The following is a 26,124-nucleotide window of genomic DNA, read 5'->3' on the forward strand; positions in this document are numbered from 1 at the left end:
GCCTTTAAGGGGCGGGGTTGCGCCTGCTGTGGCGGAAACGGATTGGCTGAGAGGAATCCCCGGAAGTGATGCACGGAGAGGCCCACGTGTGAGCTTCCACCCCACATGGCGGTACTTCTGAAGAGGTTGCTGCAGACCGGGAGGCCCCCGGCGGCCTTGGGCCGCCGCGTGGGACGGCGCGAGGCCAGCCTGGGCACTGATCCCGGGGCTGCGGTGCGAGTACGGTTCGCCCCCAGCCCCACAGGTAACTTTGGCGGACGTGACGCTGCAGGCCGGGGCCCACCGTCTCTTGCCCGCCCCCCAAATGTTCCCCGAGGAATTCCTTCCGGTGGAGTCAGGCTGGGCGGGCAGTGCGACATCATTTTAGAGAGGAAGAAACAGGTTTACGAGCGGAAATCTTTCGCATTTCCAGAAATTTCGTGTTTATTGTGCTGTAGCCTTTCCTTGGCTCCCTCTTATGTTGTGTATAGTCAATAAGCGTGTATTGAATACACACTGTTTTAGGCTATGGGATGCAGTGGTCATGGGGAAAGTAGGGCCCTTGCTCTCAAGAAGTCTACACTGTAGTGGCCGCGACAAACACGAATAAAAATAACTACTTTTAAACAGTCACGTGTGCCGTGCAGGAAATGAAGCAGGGTAGGGGACGGGGAATTACTCAGGATGGTCAAGAATGCCTTGCTGAGGTGATGTAAGAGCTGAGAACCAAATGACATGAAGAATCTAGGTATGTGAGGCCTATGGGAGGAACCTTCTGGGCAAAGGAAGTTGCAGGTACATAGGCCCTGTGGTTAGTGTTGTAGTTTAGTAAGCCAGAGAGTGAGGCAGGGGCCCATGTATACCCTAATGGAGATCTTGTCAGGGCCTCCCCACCAGTTTCCCATATTCTTTTCTCACCGGGGCTACCTCGTGCCCTCTTCACACCAAACATCCCTCTCATTCTGAACCCCAGGGTCACAAAGCTACCTTTGTGGCAAGATCCCAGGTGCACAGAGTGACAAGGATCTTTCTTGGTAGGCATTATAGAGTAGAGCATGTTTCTCAAACCACCCCTGGTGAAAGGACTAGTTTCTGATTTCCAATGGATTATGGATTAATACTCTCATAAAATGGATATAAAGATATTACTAGGAAAAGGAAACCCTTAGAAGCATACAAAATATGAGACTTTCTTTTTATTAGATTCAACAGACATAAAATTATTTTGTCAAAATTGCTATAAGTTTCTAAACATTTACTTGCAATTTCCGTACTTACTTGGTTGTGAACTGCCAAAGGTTTGCAGACAAGCACCCGGTTTGGGATTGTCTGAGCCTGGGATTGTCTGAGTCCAAATTTCTGGCTTCACCACTTCCTATCTGTGTGACTTGGGCAAAGTATTTAACCTCTCTGAGCTTCTGAGTTTCACTCTCTGTCAAACAGAGCTAGTAATGATACCTACCTTGTGGTTTGAGCTAATGCAACTGAGGCACTTGGCAAGATCTGTTACTAATAGAAAGCGCTTAAACCCCTCCATTATGATTTTAATCCATGTTTCCTTGCTGATTTGCAGGAAAAGCCCGTATGGGCAAGGCTGTTGACTACAGATAGAAAAATTATTGTGCAACATAGATTACTATAATAGTTAAAATTAATTGAATAGTGTCCTCTGGTCAGCGTTTATGCTTCACAGCAACCTTGTAAGGAAGGTTTCTATTTTTTTGTTTTCAATCTTTCTAACAAATTAGAAAATTGAAGCTCACAAAAGTCAAATAGAGTGCCCAAGGGGTAGCATCTGGTAAATGGTGGATGCAGAATTTGAATTCAGGTCTATCTGATGTAAGAGGTCTGGCTTTCAAGTACTGCACCCCTGTCTTCTATCTTGGGGATCTCTGATTTTGTGGTGACTAGCTGGCTGAAGGTCACACACATAATCGGTGCTGAGCTGGAGTCTACCTGATCCCAGAGGAGCATTTCATATCCTGTGCTGCCTCCTGGACCTGGAGATGCAGGTGAGCTCATTGTGGAGAGAGGGCCAAGAAGGCAAGGTGAGGAAGAAGTAAAATCGTGAAAGTTTAAACTTGGGTAAAGAGAAATACAGTGGAATTGAATGTTACTTTTGGTTAGTATCTAAAGCCAGCAGTTAAAGTGTCAGATTGTAGGGAGGGTATAGCTCAGTGGTAGAGTGCATGCTTAGCATGCATAAGGTTCTGGGTTCAATCCCCAGCACCTCCATTAAGTAAAAAATAAATAAACCTAGTTACCCACACCAAAAAAAAAAAATGTTGAAGAGTGTCAGGTAGACAAAATTCAAAATATATGAGGTGGATAGTCACATGCAGTGAGCCGAAGGCATATGTAAAATGTAATTTTATAGTATTTAATTTAATTTTATTTATTTATTTTTTGCCCAAGCACTTCATTGAATTTGTGTAAGTTAAATGCACGTGTGACATGGCTTCAGTGAATAACCTTCTCCTTCTTTTTGGGTCAAACTTAGCCTTAGCAAATCTCAAAGTAGAATGACAGGTGCAATTGGGGAGAGTCAGAGCCTCTTTATGAAATGGCCTGCTCCGAAACTTGGGTTTTCTTCTACTTCCAGGATGAGGGTAAATGAGGCAGCCTCCTCAGTCCTCTCCTGTGGCAGTCTGACTGTCTGGTTGCCGGGAGAGATGGGACAGGGATAACCATCTCTTGGGCTTTGATACTCCCTGGAACCTTCTGTCACGAGCAGAACTTACTTGCCCCTTGGCTGAGGCCCATCAGCTCATCTTCCCCATCTCATCTGAGCTGTTCTCTTCTTCTGCCAGGCTTCCTGCACCTGGGCGGCCTTCGCACTGCCTTGTACAACTACATCTTTGCCAAGAAGCACCAAGGGAGTTTCATCCTGAGGCTGGAGGATACAGATCAGACTCGCCTTGTGCCCGGGGCAGCGGAGAATATCGAGGACATGCTGGAGTGGGCAGGTGAGGCTGGCAGGGAGAGGACCCTTCTCCAGGGAAGGAACAGGGAGCCAGAAAAAGAGTTCTTCTCATGGGGCCCAGGGTGGAGAATGCGTGGTTCCTGAAGAAAGGGGTACATTTGTACTGCCCGGGGTGGCAGGTGTCACCCAAAAAGATGCTGAAGCTCCCTGAGAAAAAAAGAGCCCCAAAGCTGTTTTGAGATTCCTGTTCTTCTCTCCGAATCTCACATCCTGCTGGGAGCAGGCAGGAAACAGGGGCCAAGGGGAAGATGGAGCTGGAGGCTCTGGGGCTATTGGGAGCAGGAGGAAGCCCTTGTTCCTGGGTGGGAATCCTGGCCCAGCCGTCACGTCAAATCTTCTGATTTCTAGGAGGAGCCAGAACTCCAGGGTTTTTTTGGTTTTGTTTTGTTTTTGATGACTACTTCCCATTGTTAAATGTAAGCCCAGATTTTTTTTTTTTTTAACCACATTACACGGTCCAAGCAAAACTTGTGCCACTTCTGAAGTCAGTATTCTTGTAGAAAGTTTAATCCTAAGGTCAGCCAAGCTCAGGGAGGACAAGGAGGAGTGTGTGTGTTCCCTAGGTCAACAGTTGCCTACCTGTCAGAACAAGTATGACTAGTTAAGCAACCCAAGAGAAAATGCCAAAAATGCCAAGGCTGTCTTAAGATGTGTGCTCTAATCTCAGGTAAATTATTAACTAAACTCAGGGTTCCTAAAGGACAGAAACCAATTTCATTTCTGTCCTCTATTGTAGAAGGTTATAGCAGAAACTCAGTAGTGATTAGTTGAATAAAAGAATTCATTCATCAAGGTCACTTACTATGACCCAGGTAGTGTTTGAGCCTGGAACCAAGACCCTGTGCTCAGTAAGTAGGGGAAGACAGATAACGAACAGATCAGTTTATTCTTACTTTGATATTAAGTGATGATTAGTGCTGTGGAGAAAAGGGTAGCAGGCTGGGGAACCAGCAGGGAGTGGTGCTCTTACAGACAGGGTGGACCTCTCCAAGCAGATAATGGTAGAGCAGAGACGAAGTGGTTACCTAAGTGGAGAATGCTCAAAGCAGAGAGAATAGCAGGTGCAATGGCCCTGCAGAAGCTAAACCCTTTGCGTATCTGTGGAACAGGAAGGAAGCCAGTGTGGCCCATGCACAGTGAGTAGAGCAGAGGACCTGGAGACTTGAGGATAGGGAGGTTGGCAGAAGCCAAATCCTGTCATGCCACATGGCTGGGCACCTGCTACATGTCAGGCAGCGTGCCCAGCACGAGGGGTGGACCACCTGATGCGTCCTGCCCCTGTGGGGCCCCCAGCTCAGCATGATGGTGTGAGCCTTTTGGCGAGGCAGAGGGCAGGTGTCCACACCCCAGGGAGGCTGACTTCTGGAGCCTCTTGCTTCGAGAGTCTTTTTTTTTTTTTTTTTTGTAACTGACATATGATTCATAAAATATGAAATTCACCATTTCAAATTGGTCTTTAGTAGATTCACTGTGTTTTGTACCCATCACCACTCTCTAATTCTAGAACATTTCCATCATCCTGAAACGAAACTCTGTAACAATTAGCAGTCACTCCCTCTTCCTCCTTCCCTCCTACCCCTGGCAGTCGCTAACCCACTTTCTGTCTCTGTGTTTTGCCTGTTTGGAACATTTCATTTTATGACTGGCTTTTACTTAGCATAAGATTCATGTATGTTGTAGCAGGACTCAGTACTTCATTTCTTTTTATGGCCAAACAATATTCATTAGTGGAAAAACCACATTTTGCTTAGCCATTCATCAGTGGGTGGGCATTTGGGTTGTGTCTACTTTGGGGCTATTATGAGTAAAACTGCTGTGAACATTTATGTACTATTTTTTATGTGAACCTGTTTGCAGTTCTCCTAGTGGAGTCGCTCTTAAACCTTGGAACGTTCCAAATGCTGAACATGTTAAGGTTAGGTCAAGAAGGGACCACCCCCACAAAAAAAAAGGACCCCGGGTTCACCTAAGCCAACCCCCTTCTCTGACAAACGAAGAAATACCAGTACAGGTGGTACCAGTGATAATCACAGCCAGGACCTTCCAAGTGGTCGGACACGCCAGGCAATGTGCCCAGCACTTCCCGTAGGCCCTCTCGTTCCAGCCTTGTGATGACCCTCAGGAGGAAGTTACTGCTTGTTTCCTTCTTTTATAAAGGAGGAGACGGAGGCTTTGCAAGACAACTTGCCCAAGGCCACAGAGCAGGGCGGTGTGTGTGAACCCAGGCCCTCTGCCTCCAGAGTTTGTGTTAACAGTGGGTGTATGGGGTTAACCGTGTCCTCATCTTCCTAATTCATTTGACAGCTATGTGAGGGCAGAAGCACTATCATCCAGCTATTCTGTGTCCCCTTTGCCTCTCCTGGAAGCGTATATGAGTTACATCTATCCTTTGAGATCTGAGGAACCCGGACCTTAGTTTGGGGGTTTGGCTTCTAACATCCCATTGATCTCACAGCATATATTGCAGCTGTCGGACACGTAGAGCATTGGGCTAAGCCTTTTGTGAGCACTGATGCATTTAAGTCCCAGCCACTTTGCACAGTAGACTCTTAGCTCTACTTTTCAGAGAAGTAAACTGAGGCTTAGAGAGGCTAAGGAATGCAAGAGGCAGTGCAGGCAGTGGTTAAGAGTGTGGACCCAGGGCCGGCTAGCCTGCGTGTGAATGCAGTTGTTCCCCTTATCCTTGACGTCTTTACTTAATAGGGGTGAACGGCACCTACCGGGTAGGATGGTTTTAAGTCTTAATGGAGATCACAAAACATAAAAGCTGCCTGGCTTTCAGCCTTAACACCATCTTCTGAGAAAACTCCGTGCCATGAGAGCAAAGTGGAGGGAGAAGTAAATGTGCAGACCGCAGTGCAGAAGAAGAAAGAAGAGGCAGAGGTCCAGGAAAACTTGTACACCCACAGAAACCACTAGAGCAGAAGTGAAGAAAGCCAGAGGCCAGGGATGCTGATACAGATTGCTGGACTGCATGCAAAACTCTGTAGAACTTGTCTCAATGGATCTAGAACATCTATTGCCATTCTGATCGCCTCGACCACCTTTAAGAGACCTATCTTGCTCATATCAAAATGATCCCTTTTGGTCCTTTGCCCCAGACCTGTGATATTCTGAACTAGTTCCATTTTCAGTTGTGGCTTAATATAACACATGTACAGTAAATCATTTCTTCTGCTGTCTTAGCTGAAGAAAAAAAAGAAAGTAGCCTGGCAGGTGCATGGCACTCGAGAGCTCACACATTTTTAGGATCCCTTGTCACAGCTAGTCAGGGGCAGAGCCAGGAGTCCAGCTGGGCCCTGATGGGCTGTCCCTGAACTACGCTTATTTCTCCTGAGTCTGCTTTTCCAGATGGGGGCTGGTTTCTCCCTCCCTGGAGCTAGAAGGCAGGAGAGGATGTGCTGGTGAGCCTGTGTACCTCCATCTGGCTCCTTACCCACCAGGCCATGTGACATTGAGTGTTAACCTCTCTGCACTTTAGCTTTTCCTCTGGAAAAGGGAAATCATAAGAGTAACAACCTCATTGATAGTCGTGAGGGTTACGAGCTTGGCCACATGTGTACAGTGCCCAGAACAGTACCTGGGAACATGCACCATGTACATCGTAGTCATCATTTGGTGATTATTCTCTCTGCCCGTTCCAGGCATCCCCCCTGACGAGAGCCCCCGCCGGGGAGGGCCTGCTGGGCCCTACCTGCAGTCTCAGCGACTTGCGCTGTACGCCCAGGCCACTGAAGCTCTGCTGAGAAGCGGTGCTGCTTACCCCTGTTTCTGCTCACCCCAGCGGCTGGAGCTTCTGAAGAAGGAGGCCCTCAGGAACCGCCAGACGCCCCGGTGAGAGCCCTAGCCCATCATGGGTACCTCCCCAGGATTGGGTGTGTTTGTCAGCTGTTGCTGTGTAACAAATGACTCCAAAACATCCTAGCTTAGGGTTCCTGTGGGTCAGGAGTCTGGCACAGCTTAGCTGGGTCCTTTGGCTCAGGGTTTCTCTCAAAGCTGCAGTCAGGGTCTTGGCCAGGCTTGTGGTTACCCTGAAGCTGGGCCCTGGAAGGATTGGCCTCCATCTCTATCCGAGGCCATTGCCTGGAGACCTCTGTTTCTTGCCACGTGGGCCCCTCCCCAGGGCAGCTCACAGCTTGGCAGCTGGCTTTCCTCAGGGTGAGCAGAGAGAAGGCAGGAGAGAGCAAGGGAGGTGAGAGCTGCTGTCTCTGCCTGACCAAATCGAGGAAGTGACACATCATTGCCTGTTTTGTGCTCTGTTCATTAGAAGGAAGCCACTAGGTCCAGCCCACACTCAAGGGCAGGGAGGACATGAGACAGAAACACCAGCACGCGGCGACCGCTGGGGCCGTGTCAGCTCTGCCTGCCACATCGGGCCTCTGGCAGTACCATATAAAATAACTTAAATTGTCTGTTATTTTGAATAAGTAAAATTTTCTCATGTCCAGAAAGACACATATGTAAAGATCTCTCCCAACCCTGAGTCTGGCTACGCAGTTACCTCTCTGGGGACAAGTGGTGTTAGAATTCTCTTGTGTGTCCTCCGGAGACACGCAGTGCCTACACTAAAGAACGCATTTGATTTCTTGTCTTCCCCACTCAGATGGTCGCACACAAAATACGTCACGCAGCTTACAGATCCCACATACTCTCTCGAGGATCAGCCTGTCATCAGTCCATAAATTTCCTTATGCTTGCATAGTATTCCATCACATGGCTATATCATGACTTACCTGATCAGTTCCTTACTGATGAACACCTATGTCATTTCTAATCTTTTGTTATAAAAAGAAAGCGATGATGAACAGCATTGAAGTGTATCATTTTGCACATGCGCAGTGTGTTTGTTGGATTACCTCCCTAGGTTTGGAATGGCCGGGTCAATTTGCCACTTTGATAGATCCCTCCTGGTGGCCCTTTACTAGATTGGACTCCCATCAGCATCATAACATTCAAGTTTCAGTTTCAGTGGCTGTTTGGACAAAAGCTCAGGTGCCCGTACAAGATCACAACATTCACTACAGAATTGCCTTTTTTCTAACTGTAAGGAGTCTATTTTTCCATTGACAGAAGATTATTTTTAAAAATTACAATCATGCCCTATCCTGGAATCCATGCAGCCATCTATGATTGAACACTTGGCTCAGTGTCAAGGACTGTGCTTACAAGCATTGCATTTTGTATCAGGACGCTCTGGGGAGTAACAAATACTCTGTTTAAAAGGGACAAACCAGAGTGTCTCATACTTTAGCGTGCAGAAGAATCCCCTGGGCATCTGGTTAACGCGCAGCTTCTGATTCTGCAGGTCTGGGCTGGGGCCTGAGATGCTGCCTTTCTGACAAGCTTCCAGGTGAGGCCGATGTTGGCAGGCCACAGACCACACTTTGAGTAGCCAGAGCATAAACCACACAAACATTTAGCCTCTCATTCTGTGAAAGTCTTGGAGGTGGGTGACTCCGGGATGAAAGCAGCAGCTTTGAGAAGTTGGGATTCTGTTTTGGCCACTTTCTGGCTCCCTCACCCCCGCCTCCCACCGTCACTTACAAGTGGTTGCCGCAGCTTGCGGCTCACTCTCACTCGGAGAGAGAATCTTTCCTAGAACCGTAAGCCTCCCCTACCCGCCAGACATACTTTTCTTTGAATCTCAGTGACTAGAAGGATCCTACGTGGACTGGTCAGTGGGGTGGGGGAATGGGATTGCGTGGTGGCTGCACCAGTCACGGTTCGCTCATAAGTCACCCCCTTGGCCTGGGACTTTGACATTTCCTCGTTAGCAAGAAAGAAGGGGACCGGCTTGTGTTTGCTGTGCTACATTGTCTCACTCAGTTCTCCCACACAATAACCTTATTGTCCCCATTCAAGACTGATGAGACAGCTGAGAGAGGTAAATGACTTGCCCAAGGTCGTGCAGTTATCAGTGACCAAGGCAGAACTCATGCCAGTCACCGGGGCCCTTAGTGACTCGTAGTTACTGTGCTGCCTGCTTCCCCACAGGTATGACAATCGGTGCCGGAACCTGAGCTCGGTGCAGGTGGCCCAGAAGCTGGCCACCGACCCCAAGCCTGCTGTCCGCTTCCGCCTGGAGGGAGAGACGCCAGCCTTCCAGGACTTGGTGTATGGCTGGAATCGGCATGAAGTGGCCAGCGTGGAGGGGGACCCAGTCATCCTGAAGAGCGATGGCTTCCCCACGTACCACCTGGCCTGCGTGGTGGACGACCACCACATGGGCATCAGCCACGTGCTGCGGGGCTCTGAGTGGCTGGTCTCCACCTCCAAGCACCTGCTCCTCTACCAGGCCCTCGGCTGGCGGCCCCCACACTTTGCCCACCTGCCCCTGCTTCTCAACAGGGATGGCAGCAAGCTGTCCAAGAGGCAAGGGGACATTTTTCTGGAGCATTTTGCTGCCGCCGGCTTCCTGCCAGATGCCTTGCTCGACATCATCACCAACTGCGGCTCAGGGTTTGCAGGTACCCGCTCCCCTGAGAGGTCCTGGTGGGGCCATAGCGTGAGGGGTCGGGGCCTTGGTTCAGGCCACTTGGCCTTCAGTCACGGCCGTGCCACCTCCCAGCTGTGTGATCTCATACAAGTTCACCTTTTATTCAAGTGTTTATTGAGCCAGACACTGTTCAGCTCTGGGGCTACAACAGTGACCAAGATAGATACAATCCTTGCCCTCAAGGAGCTTTTGGTCTCTCTGAGCCTCAGTTTCCCTGTCTGTAAAATGGGGTTAAGTGTCTACATTACAGAGTTAAATTAGGATTCACTGAGCTTCTGAGTACGAGGCACTACTGCAGTATCCGCCACACAATAAGCACAAAAATTCCAGATGCTGTGACTTTTGTAATTATATTATTGCTGCTAGTGCAGATGTGTACTCGGACAGCATTACTAGGTTTACTATGACCCTAGTTTATTCCAAGCTGAGCCCTTATCCATGGCCCAAGACTTAGGGCCCAAATCTTGAAGAAGGACCAAATAGGATGACCCCTTTGGGAGGTGATTGCTGAAAATGTAGCCATAATGTAATCTGTTACTACTTATTCTGCTCTTTTCTCATTTAAGCCTTAAAATATCTTTGAGAGGTGTTTATCATCCCCACTGTTTGAAGAGGATTATGAGGCTCAGAGAGATTGAGTAACTTGTCAAAGTAACAACTAGTGAGGGATGTGGCAGAGGCTCAGTTTGGGCCTGAGCCTGACCGGGATGCCCTCTGAGTGCATAGGATGGAGCCACTGCTCGGGAGAAGCAGCCCCGGGCACAGCAGTTCTCACTCGGGCTGCTCTTTGAAATCACCCAGAGAACTTGTAAAATACACTCCCACTCAGACCCGTCCACATCCAGTCGAGTCCGGATCCCTGGGGCACAGCCAGGCAGTGAGTTGACTGTTCTTGGGGCTCCCATGTCATTGAGAGCACTGAAGGTCAATTTAGCCAGGTTGTTTTCCAGCTTTTATTTCCTTAGTGACAGAACCCTTTCTGCAAAAGGAAGCTCATTCAGGCCCTGGATATATAAAGTAGCCAGAAGTCGAATCCCTGTGGTCAGCCTCCCTTGTGGTTGAACATGGAAGCGGGGTGGGGCTGAGCGCCTGGTCCTGCCTCACCTGCAGAGAACCAGATGGGCAGGACCTTGCCGGAGCTGATCACACAGTTCGACCTGACCCGCATCACCTGCCACTCAGCCCTGCTGGACCTGGAGAAGCTCCCAGAATTCAACAGGTGAGTGGGGACTCTGGAGAGCCCCCTCATAGAAAAGGGGTTTCCTGCTGGTGCTGGGTCCCCACGGCGGAGGGTCTAGTGGGCTCTGGATTCTAGTGCTGTGTGACCACAGGTAAGTCACCTGACCCCTTTGAGCCTCTCCTCTAAGATGGGACTAGTAACAGTCCCCACCTTGTTCAGTTCAGTTCAGTTCAGTTAAATGCTGCATCAAAGTGTTTCGCAAGAAGAAAGTGCTCAGTAAGTGGCGGCTAGTGTTTCTGCCATCGCAATTATTCCTGATCAGCCCCTCTCCCGCCTGGCCACCACAGTGAGTGCGCTGTCCCCTGGCTTCTGGTTTACATTTCAAGTAGTTCCTCCCTCTGAAACCTCCAGCCACAGCTGCAGTTCGGATCGCTGATGTCATGTCTCAGTCTGAGGGCATCAGCGGTAAAGCCGGCAAACGGCTTTGTACTTAGAGGGCGGGGACTCCTTGAGGCCTTCTCGCGAGCTCTGGTTTGGGGACAGGCTTTCCTTGGCACTTTACCCGTATGAGCCCGGGGAATTCATATCAACTGAGGCGTATTAAGGATATTACTTCATTTACTTCCCTCATCAGACCTAAGGTCAGTTGTATGAATTTGCCCTGTCGTGCATATGAGATCAAGGCATCAAGAAGTAACCAGCCCAAGTCCAAGTTCACACAGTAAACAGTGAGCATGTCTCGCATGGGGCGTTCAGGAGCAAATACAGCATGCACGCTGAACGCAGCTCGTGCTGTACCTTTCTCATCAGGGAAAAAGCAGTATCCCCGAGGGGAATGGGGTTGAAACAGGGGAGATGCTTTGTGACCCCTTCCAGTCACCCCAAAGCACGAGGGGGAGCCTGAGGAAGATGGAGGTGGGCTTTTGCTTTGTGTGAACCGGGGAGGGGATGTGGCCTTGAGATGGTTGCCCACGGGTTGAATGCGGCCGGAGCTCTTTGGTTGTTTCTGTGAACAAGCCACTGCTGTGGTGACTTCAGTAACAGTAGTAAAGACAACAGTAGCTGTCATGGCAGCACTGGCAGTGGGGTGGCGGTAGCAACTAGCTGACGGTTTTGTCGCACTTGCTGTGTTCCAGGCCCTGGACCTTCCATGGGTTACCTCAAGCCTGGCCACTAGGGTCCCTTGATTTCTTTCTTCCCACTGTCTCATCTAGTCCTCAGGAGGTTCGGTACCAATTTCATGTGGTTTTTCTTCATTTCTTTTTAGAAAATGATGTTTTGGGGCCAATACGTGCTCCAGATTACTTCCCCAGAGGGCCTCATCCTTGTACCCTCTGTCTTGCCCACGCCTCTGCTCAGTCTCGCTGCCCGGCTCCAGCCTCGTGCTCACTGCCTTACAGATAATCCCTTGTTTGCTCTGCCCGGCGCCCCGGGAGCGAGGCCCCGTGTCCCCACAGTTACAGCGCCCTGAACTCCGAATGGTTGTGTAACTTGCTGCAGACAGACATCTGGCAGGGCTGGCTTCACTCCCAGGCCTGTCCCATCTCAGAGCCCATGAGATCATCACCCCTCCCTTGCTGCCTGTTTTCTTTTTTCCTACACCAGGAATGGGGGCCAAGCACCTACAGAACACTCGGCTCTGTGCTGCTCTCGCCCCTGGGTCCCCCCACTCCTGCTGGAGACAGGGTGAGGGTGGCCTAGGGACTGAGGACTGACAGGGCCTAGTCAGAGGGTCAGAGTCTTAGAGCTCTGCTGCTTCTGAAGGAGAGAACAAAACAGAGGAATGCTGAAAAGGAGAAAATGTGACCTGATAAGAAAACTTGAACTTTTTAACCGTGAGCCCTGAATTCGAACAGCTCTGCCCTCTGTACCGCCTTGTGGCCCTGAATCTTAGAAATCCATATTCTTACCCTCTGCCCTTTTGTGCCAGAGCCCCATGCTTCAAACTCTGTGAGGAGGCAGGCACTCTCAGGTCTGCTTTGTAAACTCCGGTGCAGGTAGAGACCAGGCAAGGAGCACAGGGGAGGGCGGTGGGCCAAGTGAGAGACCCGGGGAGCAGAGGGACTGGCAGACAGGAGTGACTGTCAATCGACAGAATCCCTTCTGCTCCAGCCAGGATGGAAGGAGGGCAGCCCACTTAAGGTGTCATCTTCAAACCCCCTTGCTCCCCTGGGGAGGAAGTTTGCCTGGGCTGGAGACACCGGCAGCAGGACGGTCCCTTGGCTCCTCTGCAGGCTGCACCTCCGCCGGCTGGTGAGCGAGGAGACCCAGAGACGCCAGCTGGTGGGGAAGCTGCAGGTCCTCGTGGAGGAGGCGTTTGGGAGCCAGCTGCAAGACAGGCACGTCCTGGACCCAGCCTACGTGGAGCGGATCATCCTGCTGAGACAGGTGTGGGATGGAGAGCTCGGGGAGACGGATGGAGTGGCTGGCGCTCCACTCCTCCCGCTTCCCCAGTACAGTCAGTGACCACCTCTTTCCCCAGCATCACATCAGCCGCCTGCAGGATTTGGTCTCCCCAGCGCACTCCTACCTGTGGACTCGTCCTGCCGTGGGTCGGGCACAGCTGGGCGCCATCTCCGAGAAGGTGGATGTCATTGCTGAGCGAGTGCTGGGGTGAGTTCCCCCAGGCCGAGCTCGAGGTTCTGCTCCCTCCCTCCCAGGGCCCCCTTTACTTCAGGGCTTGGCTGTGAGGCCCTCAGTACAACCCTGGAGCTGGTGAGAGGTTCCTGATGGGATGATCGCTCACTCTGTCTTGGTAGAAGGGCTCACCCCGAGCAGCTGGGCTCTCCCCAGAAGAGGCAGTGCCTTCTGGCTCTGGGACTGGCCCCATCTGGGTTCCACTCCAGCCTTGCCACTCGCTGGCCCAGTTAGTTCACCTGCCCAGGTGACTTCAGTTTGTCCAAGTTACTGCACTTTCTTTGAGCTTCCGTTTCCTCCTCTGCAGGGTGGAGGTGATACTAGTTCTTACTGTGAGAGTAACAGAACTCTTTAGATTATGAGGGCAGAAAATGCAGCCAAAGCTGGCATAAGCAAGAGGGGAATGACTGGTCTGTGTCATTGCAGAGGCTAGAAGGGCTGACTTGAAGCCCAGCTCAATGCAGGGACCAAAAATATGTCACCAAAACCGACTTTCTCCCTCAGTCCCTTTGACTTTCTGCCCCACATGGCTACGCCTTCCGCAGAGGATCTGTGTGAGGTAGATGGAGGGTGGGACTCTCTGCCAGACAGACAAGTGCACTTCTCCCTTACCTGCCTTCGGAGTGGGCAGTTCAGGGCTGAACAGCTTTTCTCCACATCTCCAGGGTCCTGCAGTCCCTAGGTTTTGCTCTTGTCCCCGTGGTCCATGGTGGCTCAGGATTCAGCCAGAGGAGGAAGGAGGAAAAGGGCAGGGGGACAGGAAGCTCCCTCCCCTCAAGGAGTTGACTTAAAAGTTACACACTTATTTCCGCCCAGATCCCACTGGCCCGAGTGCCTGTCCTGTGGCCACACCAAATGACAAGGGAGGCTGGGAAATGTTGATTTTACCTTAGCCACCATGTGCCCAGCTAAAAATTATTCATACTCGTGAGAGGGAGAAAGGATCTGGGGATCATAAGCTGCCTCTCTCTCGGTCTCTGCTGCAGTGGGAAGACAGCTTTGGGGCAGCTCCACGTGCAAAACCTCAGCCACAGACTAAGGCTGTGTCTTGAGATTCACGCTGATGGGGCCTGAGGGGCCTGGTTTTTCTGCTCCCAAACTAATCACCAGGCCTGGAGGATGTGACATGCTTATTAGCTTAGGTTAGGTCAGTTGCGGGGCCCTGAGTGGACCCCCAGCCAAAGCTCATGGGCTGAGGATGCAAGCCGGGTAATTCCACAGGGAGATTTAAGGCATTGGTAACCGAAAAAGGGAGATGGATGCTGAGCAGCAAACCCCACAAATGTCCATTTTACTTACCTCCTGGCTTTGTTGTGAAGATTAAATTAGGTAATAATAGCGAACACTTATGCTTATGTTTGCTTACACACATGCCTGCAACGTGCTATGTTGTGTTTTGTATGTTAGACACATACACACGTGTGCTATGTGTGTGTGTATGCACTTAAATTCTTAGCAACCTAATAAAGTAACTGCTGTTATAATCCCCTTTTTACAGATAAGAAAATCGAGGCACAGAGAGGCTCAGAAACTTGTCTAGAATAATACAGCTAGTAAGTTGGAGGAGCAGAGATTGAAACCCGAGCTGGCTGGGGTGAGAGACCACATATCTAACCATATTCTCTGTTGCTTCTCCGTGGGGTAGAGTGCTTGGACAGTGCCTCATATGAGTATATTATTATAATACGTATGACATATTCTGTATGTTGTTATAATATACATTTTGAAGAGGTAAGAGTATAAGTAATGCGGCAAAAAATAACCACCAATGTAAGAGGGTTTATAGCCAAAAACAATTCTTCCCTCCTACTCAGCCCCCAGCACAAAGGCAGCTCCTCTTAGCACTTTGTGACGTGTCCATATTCATGGAAATGTGTATGTAACTCCATTCTTCTAAGTTTTTTAAAATGTAAAATTTAATTATTACTAAAACATTGAAACCTCTTAAACCTGAGCTTATGACTTAGGAATTTTTTTAAAAAGTACATATTGGGAGTCCTGTTTTTAATCCTTTTCCCCCGTCTGCCCCATTCCAGAACCCTCTCTGGATGTTACTAGTATTCTTAATTATATCTAAATAACCATTCTTATTTTCCACTTTTTTTTTGCACGAAAGGTACAATACAATAACACTAGTATCTCTTTTGTTTGTTTTTTTTTCATTTTTATTTTTTTATTGTAGTTGAATTAAAATATTATATTAATTTCAGGTATACAACATAGTGATTCAGTTTTTATAGATTATACTCCATTTAAAGTTTACAAAATAATGGCTATATTTCCCTAAGTGTCTTCTTGGGGTTTTTTGTTTTGTTTTGTTTTTTGTTTTTGCTTGTTTCTCTGTTTATTCACTTAACAATATGTCTTTAGATCCGTCCTGAGCTTAGAGGGCATCCTCAGTCCTTTCTCGGCTGCACCTGCCACTTTACCATGATTTATTTAACTCATCTCCTCTTGATGGGCACTTGGATTGCTTCCAAATTTTGCTGTTACACATGATGCCACAGCGAATAACCTTGAATAGACATCAGTGAACACCTTTGCAAGTTTATTTCCAGAATAAATTCCTAAGAGCTATTATTAATAACACTCCCGTAATTTAGGACATTCCACAGTAGGGCCTGTTAGTCCTAGTTCACTGGACTAATGTCTTAACTCCCCATCCCTGCCACGGGGTTAGATTTTAAAGACACTCTGGGGCTCCAACTCAAGGCAGGAAAGCTGACACCCAAATGTTTAGAGGCTGCCAGATCTCTCGAAGTCCCTTCTGTGCCCAGGCCAAGCTCTGGGCTAGCTCTGACGTGTCTGGCTGCCACGGTTGGCCGCCTGGCGCCTGTCACTCTTTCATCAGCTCCTCGGCGGCCCGCTTCCCCACGGTGACATTGAGGAGCGTGTCTGGTTTTTTTCCCCACATTACGTTTTGTATTTTCAGTATTTCCTCTCCTCCATTTCATAAATAATAATTACCCCATGGTCCAGTTTTAAGATGCAGTAAAAATGATTGTTTCTCAAATTGATACTGAATTGCTCAGGTACTGGAGGGAGGAAGGAAATCTGCAGTAAAAGGTCATTTGTCCCAGTACCCTGGGCCGTGGCAATGTGCGGGATGTGGTGTCTGGGCCCTGTCATAAGCAGGCGGTGTCAGGGTTGGTGTCATGAATCGTCTGCACCGGTCAGCATCTCCAGCCTCGGTCCCTTTTGGGTGTGGAATAGACTGCCCCCACCCTGTTCCCGTCTCTTGCTCTAACTCAGAATCAGGGCTGAGACCAAGTTTTCACAAGTCCTGCTAGAGCAGGCTGAGGAATTTCTGAGGAATTTCTCTTGAACTCAGATGTGCTTTTGGGAGAGGGTCTCAGCTGGACTCCCGAAAATGGGGAATGCTTGCTGGCCCTTTGGAGTTTAGATCCTTAAGGTGTTCTAGTTTGTGGGCAGAGAAGGGTTATGTCTGATTTCTTTCTTTTTGCTCCTCTGCTGCATCCACCAGAAGTCTAGAAACTGTGTTTCAAGCCAATTCCAAGAGCACTTCGTTCTTCCATCCTGTGTCTAACCTATTCCTAAGTGTCTTTCAGTGTCTCTGAGCTCTTGGATGTAATGCTAGCAAATACTTAACTTTTTATTAGAATATAAGATCTAATAATTTTTTACTTTTTTTTTTTTTTGGTGGGGGGAGGGAGGTAATTAGGTTTGTTTGTTTGTTTGTTTTGGAGGAGGAGGTACTGGGGATTGAACCCAGGACCTTGTGCATGCCAGGCATGCACTCTACCACTTGAGCTATACCCTCCCCCCAGATCTAATACTTTTGAGCACTTGGCATCTGTTCAGGCAATGTACTTGGTGCTTTACAAGTTTTAACTTAGCCCCACCATAGCCCTGTGAGGTGCAGACACTATTATTATCCCCACTTAACAAGAAAGAAAACTGAGGCATAAAGATTACATGACGGAGAGGTAGCAATTAGTAAATCCTCTTATTATGGCATCCTTTTAGTTTCCCTATATTATGCCCACTCGCCTGGATTCTCTGTGTTTGTAGTCCCTTGGTTGGTGTCTCTTCCCCAGCTAGGATGGGGCTGGGGGTGGTAGATACTCCCTCCCTCCACCCCTCTCCCACGCGGGCTTCAACATTGGCTGTGCTGTTGATTTATCTTATAGCTGATGGATAACTTTATGAAGTTCTCTCTTCCACCCACTTGCCATTGGCCCATGGAGGCCCCTTACAGACCTGCCCTCTTCTAGGCTTCTGGAAGGATCTGGTACAAGCTTAAGTCAGGACGTGCTGAACAGAGAACTGAAGAAGCTGTCAGAAAGTCTGGAAGGCATCAAGCATAGTCACATGATGAAGCTCCTCCGAGTGGCCCTCAGCGGACAGCTGGTGAGGCGGGCAGCTGGGCTGGACTTTGCTGTGGAGTCTCATTCATCCAGTCAGCTAACATTCACTGGCAGCACTAAGCTCCTTTTTAGGGCTACACAGATGAATGAAACATGCCCACTCCCTCATGCAGTCATTCAGCAGACTGTACTTACTGAGGGCCTGCCATGGGTAGGACCGTGGTAGGTTCAGTGGATACAGTAGTGATGAAACACATGCGCTCCCCACCTTCAAGGAGCTGGCGGTTAACTGGGGGTAACAGACATACCAACCCAGGAAGGGCAGGCTTCTGGGACCCATCCTCAGCCTCAGAAAGCCAATAAAATGCAAACACTGCTCCTGGGAATGCAGGCAGCAGTGCTGGGGCTGGCCTGGGATGTGCCTTCTGCAGACTGAGGCTGGGTGTTAGTTCCTCAGGCAGTTTAAATAAGTTGAGTGTTTTCTCTTTTTGTTCTTAGCAAGGACCACCTGTAGCTGAGATGATGGTGTCCTTGGGACCAAAGGAAGTGCGGCAACGAATACAGAAGGTGCTTTCCAGCTAGACAGAAGGTGTGCGGGGCAGTGGAGGTCAGGCAGGAACCTGCTCTCCTGGGAACTGCCGTCAGCTGGGAGGAGCCGGAGGCCTGGGGCCCCCTCGGAAGCTTGTGGAAAGAACCGGAGTGAAAACAGGCGCACAGGTGCATATATGGCGGGCTTGTCCTCATCAGGTGACCAGGGACACCCAGCCCCCTCTCACCTGTTCCCTGACTCTAGAAAGGAAGGCTTCATGTCTGGTTCTAACACCAGAGTGCGCAGCAGAGGTTAGGGGCTGCTGCACAGAGCAGTCCAGAGGACTCCTGTTTTAATCTGCTCTGGCTGCCATTACAAAATCCCACAGACCAGTGGCTTCAACAACAGAAAATTTTTTTCTCACTGCTCTGGAGGCTGGACGTCCAAGATCAAGGTGTTGCCAGGTTTCGTTTCTCCTGCGGCCTCCCTCCTTGGCTTGCAGATGGCTACCTTTTTGCTCTCACCTTACCTGGTCTTCCCTCTGTGTGTGCCCTTGATATCTCTCTGTGTGTCCCAATACCCTCCTCTTGAGAGGAGACTTAATCCAATCAGATTGGATTAAGTCCCAATTTTAAGGGCCTTATCTGCAAATTCAGCCACATTCTGGAGTACGACCCTGGGGTGGGGGCCTTCGGGCTTCCACATACAGGTTTTGAAGAGGGGAATAATTCAGCCCATGTGTAACAGCTTGGCAGCAACTGGACTCAGGGCCCTGCCCTCAGGCCAGTTTGAATTTGGAGCAGTGCGGGGTGATTGACAAGCAGGCCTGAACTAGCTGTCAGACTTTCTCTGGGGCTTATAAGGGGAGAACCTCCTCATCTTCCCCAGGAGGACACTTAGGTTTTATGCTGCTCTTTTTCCCTGGACTTGGGCAGCCTGTGTCCCCCTTCCCTAAGGCTGTCTCTCCCTCTTTTCCAGTTCTCTAGACCTGGTCCTTGGACTGGAGACCTCCACCCTGCCTGTTTTGCATCTTTTCCTTCATATCCACCTCCCCCTTCCACCCTTATTTGTAAATCCCTGTCTGTGGGTTTCTGAAATGAGATGTTCTTCTTGGGATGACTAGCAGTAGCTAAAGTTGAAAGGAGGATGGTGGCCAGCCTCAAAGACCCCCTATAGGACTTCTAGGCTTCCCTGTGTGGCCCCCAGTCATCGCTGCCTCCTGGCATTCACGCTGAGTAGGGGTGACTTGTGTGTGATGCGTCACAGCTTCCATCTTGTTCTCTTGAATCCCTTACTCTGCGGGAAGCCAGCTTCCACATCGTAAAGACACTGAGACACACAGGGAACGGAGGCCTCCTGACAGCATCTCTGTGAGCACGCACTGTCTTGGGAGTTGGTCCTCCAGCCCCGGTCAGGCATGCAGGTGACCTCAGCCCTGGCTGATACCTGACTGCAGCCTTCTTGAAACATCCTGAGCCAGAACTAAAGCAAAGTTGCTCCCAAGTTTCAGATACACACAGATTATGAGATAATAAATGTTTATTGTTTAAAGCCTCTTGGTTCTGGGATCATTGTTACCCAACAGTAGTTAGCTAATACCGTCTCCTTGTCCAGGAGAGGAGGGAAGGGGGATTAAAGAATTTGTTGAGCTTCATGGAGACCTAATCTTTGCTTGAAAAGTACATCAGATAAAGTCCTTTAATCGCAAGCAATAGAAACCACCTCTGCCTAACTTAAGTTTAGTGGAGAGTTTAAGTTAATGGGAGTTTAACTGAGTGAGAATGTTAAAAAATCTATGGGAAAAGGAATAAAATAATGCCATGCGTAGCAACTTGGATGGACCTGGAGATTGACATACTAAGTGAAATAAGCCAGAAAGAGAAAAATACCCTACGATATCACTCATAAAAATGAGAATCTAAAAGAAAATGACACAAATGAACTTACTTGCAAAATAGAAACAGACTGACAGAAAACAAACTTAGGGTTACCAGAGGAAAAAGGGTAGACAGGAATAAATTGGGAGTTCAGGATTTGTAGATACGAACTACCATATACAAAACAGATAAACAGTTAGGACCTACTGTGTAGCACAGGGAACAATATTCAATACCTTGTAACAACCTATAATGAAAAGAAATAGGAAAAGGAATATATGTATGTACAACTGAATCACTATGCTGTACACCAGAAATTCACACAACATTGTAAATTGTCTGTACTTCAATATATAAATAAAAAACAATGGTAAAGCGAAAGACCCAGGTCTAGAAAAGACAGGAGCCAGGAGAGCTCTGGTCACACGGGCAGCAGGAGCTCATAGCCAGTCTTGTGTGCATTCTTCACTGAGGACAAGTGAACTCTATTTTTTGGTGTTGACTTCTCTGTTTGTATTTTTTCCTTCCGTTTTGAATGACTCAGCTAAAGATTCAGATTCTAAGAAGAGTGTCTGCTTGGGCTAACTGAGATCACATTACCATTTCTCAGCGAGGAATAGGTGGTCCCCCAGAGATGATCCAACAGAGAAGAGCCCAAGATGTAGGGTGCTTTTTCCAGAAGAAGGGGGAAATGGCAGAAACAATAGGTTTGACCACAGAAGGGGGCACAGAACAGTAATACTTGTGAGTTAGTCTGCATTTACATGAGCCTTGACCACTTCTGGGTTTCGAATTAATGCTGGTAAACACGTTAGTCCATCATCTCTTTTAAAACTCACAACTCCATCAGAGAGGTATTATTATTATTATTTCTATGTTATAGATAGGAAAACTGAGGCTCAGAGAAGTTAATTAACTCTTCTGAGGTTTTCGTATGAGGCAAAGCGAGGATTAAGTTCAGCCTTGTGACAATCCAGAGTCCAACATCAAGTCTTAATGGATGAATGACGTCAGAGAAGCTGGCTCCTGGTTAGGGAATGTGACTGTTTCACAACGTGAGGGGTCAAAATGCTGAGTTGATAAAGCTGCTGCCACTTCCTCAGTTGGAGTGAGTTGTCTGCAAAACAGCTTGTATCCTGTGGACCAGCCGTTTTACTCAAGAGCAGAAGGAATGTATGAAAGGTCTTCACAGATTTTAAATAACCTCAAGTCAATCCCCCACTATTTTTTTGCAGTATAGTGTAGTGGCAAAGGCTACGAAGGCCAACTGTCTAGACACAGAAATCAGGTCAGCTACTTACCGTGTGACTTCTATACCTCAGTTTCCTCATCTGTGAGATGGACACAATAGTACTTGTCTCAGTGAATTATAAGAATCAAAACAGATGATATATGTAAAATTTTAAAAACTGCCTGGTGGGGAGGGTATAGCTCAGTGGCAGAGCATGTGCTTAGCATGCACAAGGTCCAGGGTTCAGTCCCCAGTAGCTCCAAAAATAAATAAATAAACCTAATCCCCTGACACACATGCACACAAAAACTGTCACCATTCTTGTCACCAGTATTTTCCTTCTTAGAATTGATGATCTTGGTTGTGAGGCACAGAAACACACTCAGACAAACTTAAACCATGAAAAGTAATTTATTGGAAGGATTAGGAGTCACAGATCCGAAGGTCAAAACTTTCAACTGGGCTTTACAAGAGGCTGGAATCTACCTGGAAACCCATTAGGACCCAACACACTCACCTTTGTCTCTGAGACTGCACAGTTTCTAACCTTCATCTCTGTCTGGGTGTCTGCCCCCTCATCTTGCTTCTGCAGGCTGGCTTTCTCTTGTCTCTGCACTTGTCCAATGACTGCTCCAGCCCTAGGACTGAATCATCTCCCCTCTCCTACACTGCCAGTCATATAACTTGTATTCCACATCCAAATTCCCAAGAGAGAATCTGATTGGCCTATCTTGGGTCAGCTGTCTACCCCTGGTCCAGTAAACTCTGGCCAGTGGGACAGAGTCATGTAATATGATCATGGCTGCAGGAGACTCTTCAGTGATAGGGAGAGGGGTTCCTTCCCCTGAGTATATTCTCTTTCCATGGAGTTTAGAGAGTATCCTTGCCAGGAAATCACTATTATTCTGTAGCCAAATTTGGAACCTCATTCATATTGCCTGTATCCTAGTTTATTTTTTTCTTCATAATGCTTATTACTATATGAAATTATGTAGTGCGTTTGTACATGTTTATTGTCTGTCTGATTCTGAAGAAGATAAGATTAAGGCAGGCAGAGACTTACTCTTGGTTGTAACCATAGCTCCTGGCACACTGCCTGACATGTAGTAGGGAGTCATATGAAGATCTCATGATTGAACACATGTTTGAGAGCTTCATGAGTCAGATCAGTTTCTTCAGAAGTAGTCATCATCAGCTGGTCTAACTCTACCGGATTTCAGCAGTTTCCTAGTTTCACTTTCATTGACTTTGGGGAATCATGTCTCTTGCGAGATCTGGTCCATTGCCTATAAATTGTATTCACTCCAGTTATCTGTGAGAGACTGACCTTTGACAGAGACTTCAAAGTGAATGGTGGGATAGATGGCATGGTTCAATATAGAGGGATGTTTAGTAGAAACTAAAATTAGAAGTTGTCTAATTGATCAGTTAATATTTTTATCTCATGATAAAATTCCCTACCTTCCCCAGGGACCAGAATAATAAATACTTAGAAAATGAGGACCTTCTGGGTAATTACAGGGTGCAGAGAGGAAAGCTTTTAATCTGTTGATGGATGTCAAAGGGCTTTACAGATGAAGTAACTTTTGAACTGGGTTCTGAGGGATGAGTAGGAGTTTCCAGGGTGATGGAGGTTGGAAGGGTATTTTAAACAGAGAGATGGAAAAAACGTTCATCGAGTTGGGCATGATTGGAGTCAAGGGTAGGAACTGAGGGATTGGTAGAAGTGGCTGAGAAACCAGGCAGAGATGAAATCCAAACAGCCCTTCTTTGCCAGGTTAAGGGTATCAGGGTGCTATTTGATGCAAATAACAAAAAATCCAGATTCAAACCAGCTTAAACAAGAAGATTTAGTATCCCCCATAGCAGGAAGTTCAGAGGAAGGCTGGCTCTGGGGTTGGTTAATTAAGCATTCAGTGACATCAGTGAGGACCCAGGGTCTTTCCATCTCTGCCCTACTGGCCTGGCATCAGCAACAGCCTTGGGTTGCTTCTGTGAGCTCACAGTTGGCTGCCTAAAATGTCTCTCTGCACTTCCTCCTTCGTGTCTGGTCAGAGAGAGCGTGGCTTTCTATGGCTGTCTCCCTAAAAGCAAGGAGACTTCTCCAGCATTCTCCCCCACTCGACTTCCCCATTCTGAACCCATCCCTTCTGCGGAGGTGGGTGGGGAGTCCCCCCAGAGCTGGGGGTGGGGCCAGCTCTTCCCTGAGCCACATGGTTGGCTTCCTGGACAAAGAGTTGAGTCTTCATGAAGTGGAAGGTGAGGAGCCACTGAAATGTTTTGAGTAGAGAAGTGACATGATCAGATTTGTGTTTTCTCGAAGGATCATTCGGGCAGCGTTGCTGAAGAGAGATTTCAGCAGGGTCAGCCCACAAGCAGGGAGCCCTGGTAGGAAAATGAGGCGTGAAGGAGGGAAACAAGAAAGCCATGTTTTGTCACCATAGCCTGAGCCCCGTCCACCTTTCCAGCTTCACTTCATCCATCTGTACCTGCTACACATGTGCCCCCTTCTCTGGTCTCCAGCCACATAGGCCATCCTTGGTGCTGCCGTTCTGTCTGGAACACTCTTGCCCACCTGCTCTTCCTGCCCTTTGCCTGGTCACCTCTCTCAGCCTTCAGATCTCAGGTCCATTACCATCTCTTCAGGAGAGCCCCTGACTTCCCCCCGGAAGTTCTCTTTCCTGTCATTAATCGTCTGCATGCAGTCAGAATTGATTGTGTAAAGAATGTAATTCATTCTGCAGTTATTTGCTAGTGTCCGATTGTTAAGTCCACCAGGACAGAGACTTTACCTGTCTTGTTCACCACTGAACCCCCAGTGCTGAGAATGGCGCCTGTTTCACACAGTAGGTGCTCAGTAAATATTGTTGCGTGAAAGGCCCAACACACATCTAATTGAATCGAATGGCCAGGGTGAGCAGTCAAGCACACAGTCACTATGTTTAGTTACGATACTGTTTTGCAGTGTTCAGAAACTTCACATCATTTGTGGTTACTATTTTCACTAGTGAATTACAGGATATGCTTTTTTTTAAGCAAAGAACGCAGTACAAGTGGGGCTTGGCACTCATTAAGCTCATTATCATGCCCTGGGGATCTCCAACTTAGCCTTCAGATCTGGGCAAAATGTTGGGGTCCCAGCCTTTCCCTCCAGGCTGGAGTGCCCTCTGTTCTATCCCTCCGCCAAACCTGATTGCAGTAGGACAGCCCAGCTAAGGAAAGGGAGGCCTTCTCTATCTAGGGAACCCCACTTGGCTGAGTCCATTCAATCCTGTCCTCATTCATTCACTTGACAAACACCTACTGTGTGCCAGGCCCTCTAGGCCTGGGAGTGTGGAGAGGAATTAGACAAAGCCTTATGGATGGTGGGGGCTCAGTCCCCAGATTTTTGTTCATTCAGTCATTCAGTGTGTTAAGCTTTTAAAAATAAAACACAAATGAACGAAAAATAGGCTTCTGCCTCAAAGAGCTCACAGTCTCATGGGTGATTAACAGTTGTAATAGTTAAGAGGTGGGGGGGCAAGCAAAGTGATGGCAGGGATGTGGATATCCTTGGGTGGGGGGAGCCAGTCAGGAAATGCTTCCTTGAGAAGAAACTGAGTGGTGGTTTTTCACTCTTCATTTCAGATAAATAGGGAATAATTTTTTATTATATAAACTTTTTTATTGAGTAGTAGTCATTTTACAATGTTGTGTCAAATTCCAGTGTAGAGCACAATTTTTCAGTTATACATGAACATACATACATTCATTGTCACATTCTCTTTCGCTGTGAGGCACTACAAGATCCTGTATATATTTCCCTGTGCTACACAGTACAATCTTGTTTATTCTATATTTTGAAATCCCAGTCCCTTCCCACCCCTCGGGAATAATTTTTTTAAAGTCCCATGCAATATTTGGGACATACTTATGCTAAGAAATTATTTATAATTTTCTGGGGGTGGGCAAAATGGGTGAAGGTGGTCAAACAGTACCAACTTCCAATTATAAAATATGTAAGTCCTGGGGATGTAATGCACAGCATGATGACTCTAGTTAATAATACAGCATTGTATATCTGAAAGATGCTGAGAGAGTAGATTTTATTTTTTTATTTGTTTTTAATGGCGTTACTGGGGATTGAACCCAGAACCTTGTGCTCTACCCTCTGAGAGCAGATTTTAAAAGTTCTCATCACAAGAAAAAAAAAATTGTAACTATGTTTGGTGCTGAATATTAACTAGATACATTGTGGTGATCATTTTGTAATGTATACAAATATCAAATAATGTTGTACACCTGACGTAAATATATGATAATTTCTCAATTAAAAAAATTCTTTGTCGTTTGTTTGAAATCTGATTCAACTGGAATTACTACATTTTTATTGGATAAGTCTGGCAGCCCAACCCTGAGTTTGCCAGGCAACAGAGGGAAGATGTTCCAGGCTGAGGGAACAGAACATGCAAATGTATGCAGTGGGAAAGAAGGAATTGAGGTACAGTTAGCTTCTATCTGGTGTTAAGAGCTGAGTAAGGAGTGCCAGAGGATTCAGTTTCCACCAAGAATTATTCTGTGTCTATTAAGTGCCCGAACATATCTTTCCAGTTCCTCCCCTTTGTTTCACTGTCTCAAATGCCTTTACAACTGTTAGTGGTATATAACTGATAGCAATGCAAATAATTCTTGTCTATAAACATGGAAATTAATCCTGTGTGCTGGATGGATAGCCAGTTTTGTGTCCCTTTGTGCATCTGTTCCAACATTCCTTTTTTTCTCTATAAACTTGCCCTTTTTCTTACTTTTGAACAGACTGTAGCATCTGCTTGGTTCCCTTACTTAATTAAAGAGTTAGAGAAAATATTTAACACGTGTTCATTCTAAAATGTATGGGAGCCATGA

General features: G+C 47.7%; 1 protein-coding gene across 4 annotated transcripts; it reads left to right on the forward strand.

Moving 5' to 3' along the window:
• Positions 1-53: 53 nt before the first annotated feature.
• On the forward strand, positions 54-25,579 carry EARS2 (glutamyl-tRNA synthetase 2, mitochondrial). 4 transcript variants are annotated; one of them, XR_006726980.2, is made up of 10 exons: positions 56-244; positions 2,790-2,945; positions 6,607-6,796; positions 8,957-9,429; positions 10,569-10,677; positions 12,873-13,026; positions 13,121-13,251; positions 17,511-17,646; positions 18,102-18,320; positions 19,111-25,579. XR_006726980.2 is itself a non-coding variant. In XM_045521144.2 (10 exons), the coding sequence occupies exons 3-10, from the start codon at positions 2,930-2,932 to the stop codon at positions 18,183-18,185; spliced, it is 1,293 nt and encodes a 430-aa protein (XP_045377100.1). In that variant the 5' UTR covers positions 112-244; positions 1,891-1,991; positions 2,790-2,929; the 3' UTR covers positions 18,186-25,579. The 4 variants fall into 4 exon arrangements, 2 of the variants coding, with proteins under 2 accessions (XP_010959319.1, XP_045377100.1); XM_045521144.2 differs by adding an exon at positions 1,891-1,991 and having other exon boundaries at positions 112-244; positions 18,102-25,579; XR_006726982.2 differs by lacking the exons at positions 18,102-18,320; positions 19,111-25,579 and adding an exon at positions 14,774-14,869 and having other exon boundaries at positions 54-244.
• The last annotated feature ends 545 nt before the right edge of the window (positions 25,580-26,124 follow it).

This window comes from Camelus bactrianus, chromosome 18, assembly GCF_048773025.1.
Source record: "Camelus bactrianus isolate YW-2024 breed Bactrian camel chromosome 18, ASM4877302v1, whole genome shotgun sequence".
NCBI lineage: Eukaryota > Metazoa > Chordata > Mammalia > Artiodactyla > Camelidae > Camelus > Camelus bactrianus.

Excerpts from the sequence above, each read along its gene's own strand:
- EARS2 (XM_010961017.3), top strand. The coding sequence starts at position 106 with ATGGCGGTACTTCTGAAGAGGTTGCTGCAGACCGGGAGGCCCCCGGCG. Across the intron at positions 2,946-6,606 it reads GGACATGCTGGAGTGGGCAG|GCATCCCCCCTGACGAGAGC; the intron begins GTGAGGCTGGCA and ends TGCCCGTTCCAG. Across the intron at positions 17,647-18,101 it reads TGGCCCTCAGCGGACAGCTG|CAAGGACCACCTGTAGCTGA; the intron begins GTGAGGCGGGCA and ends TTTTGTTCTTAG.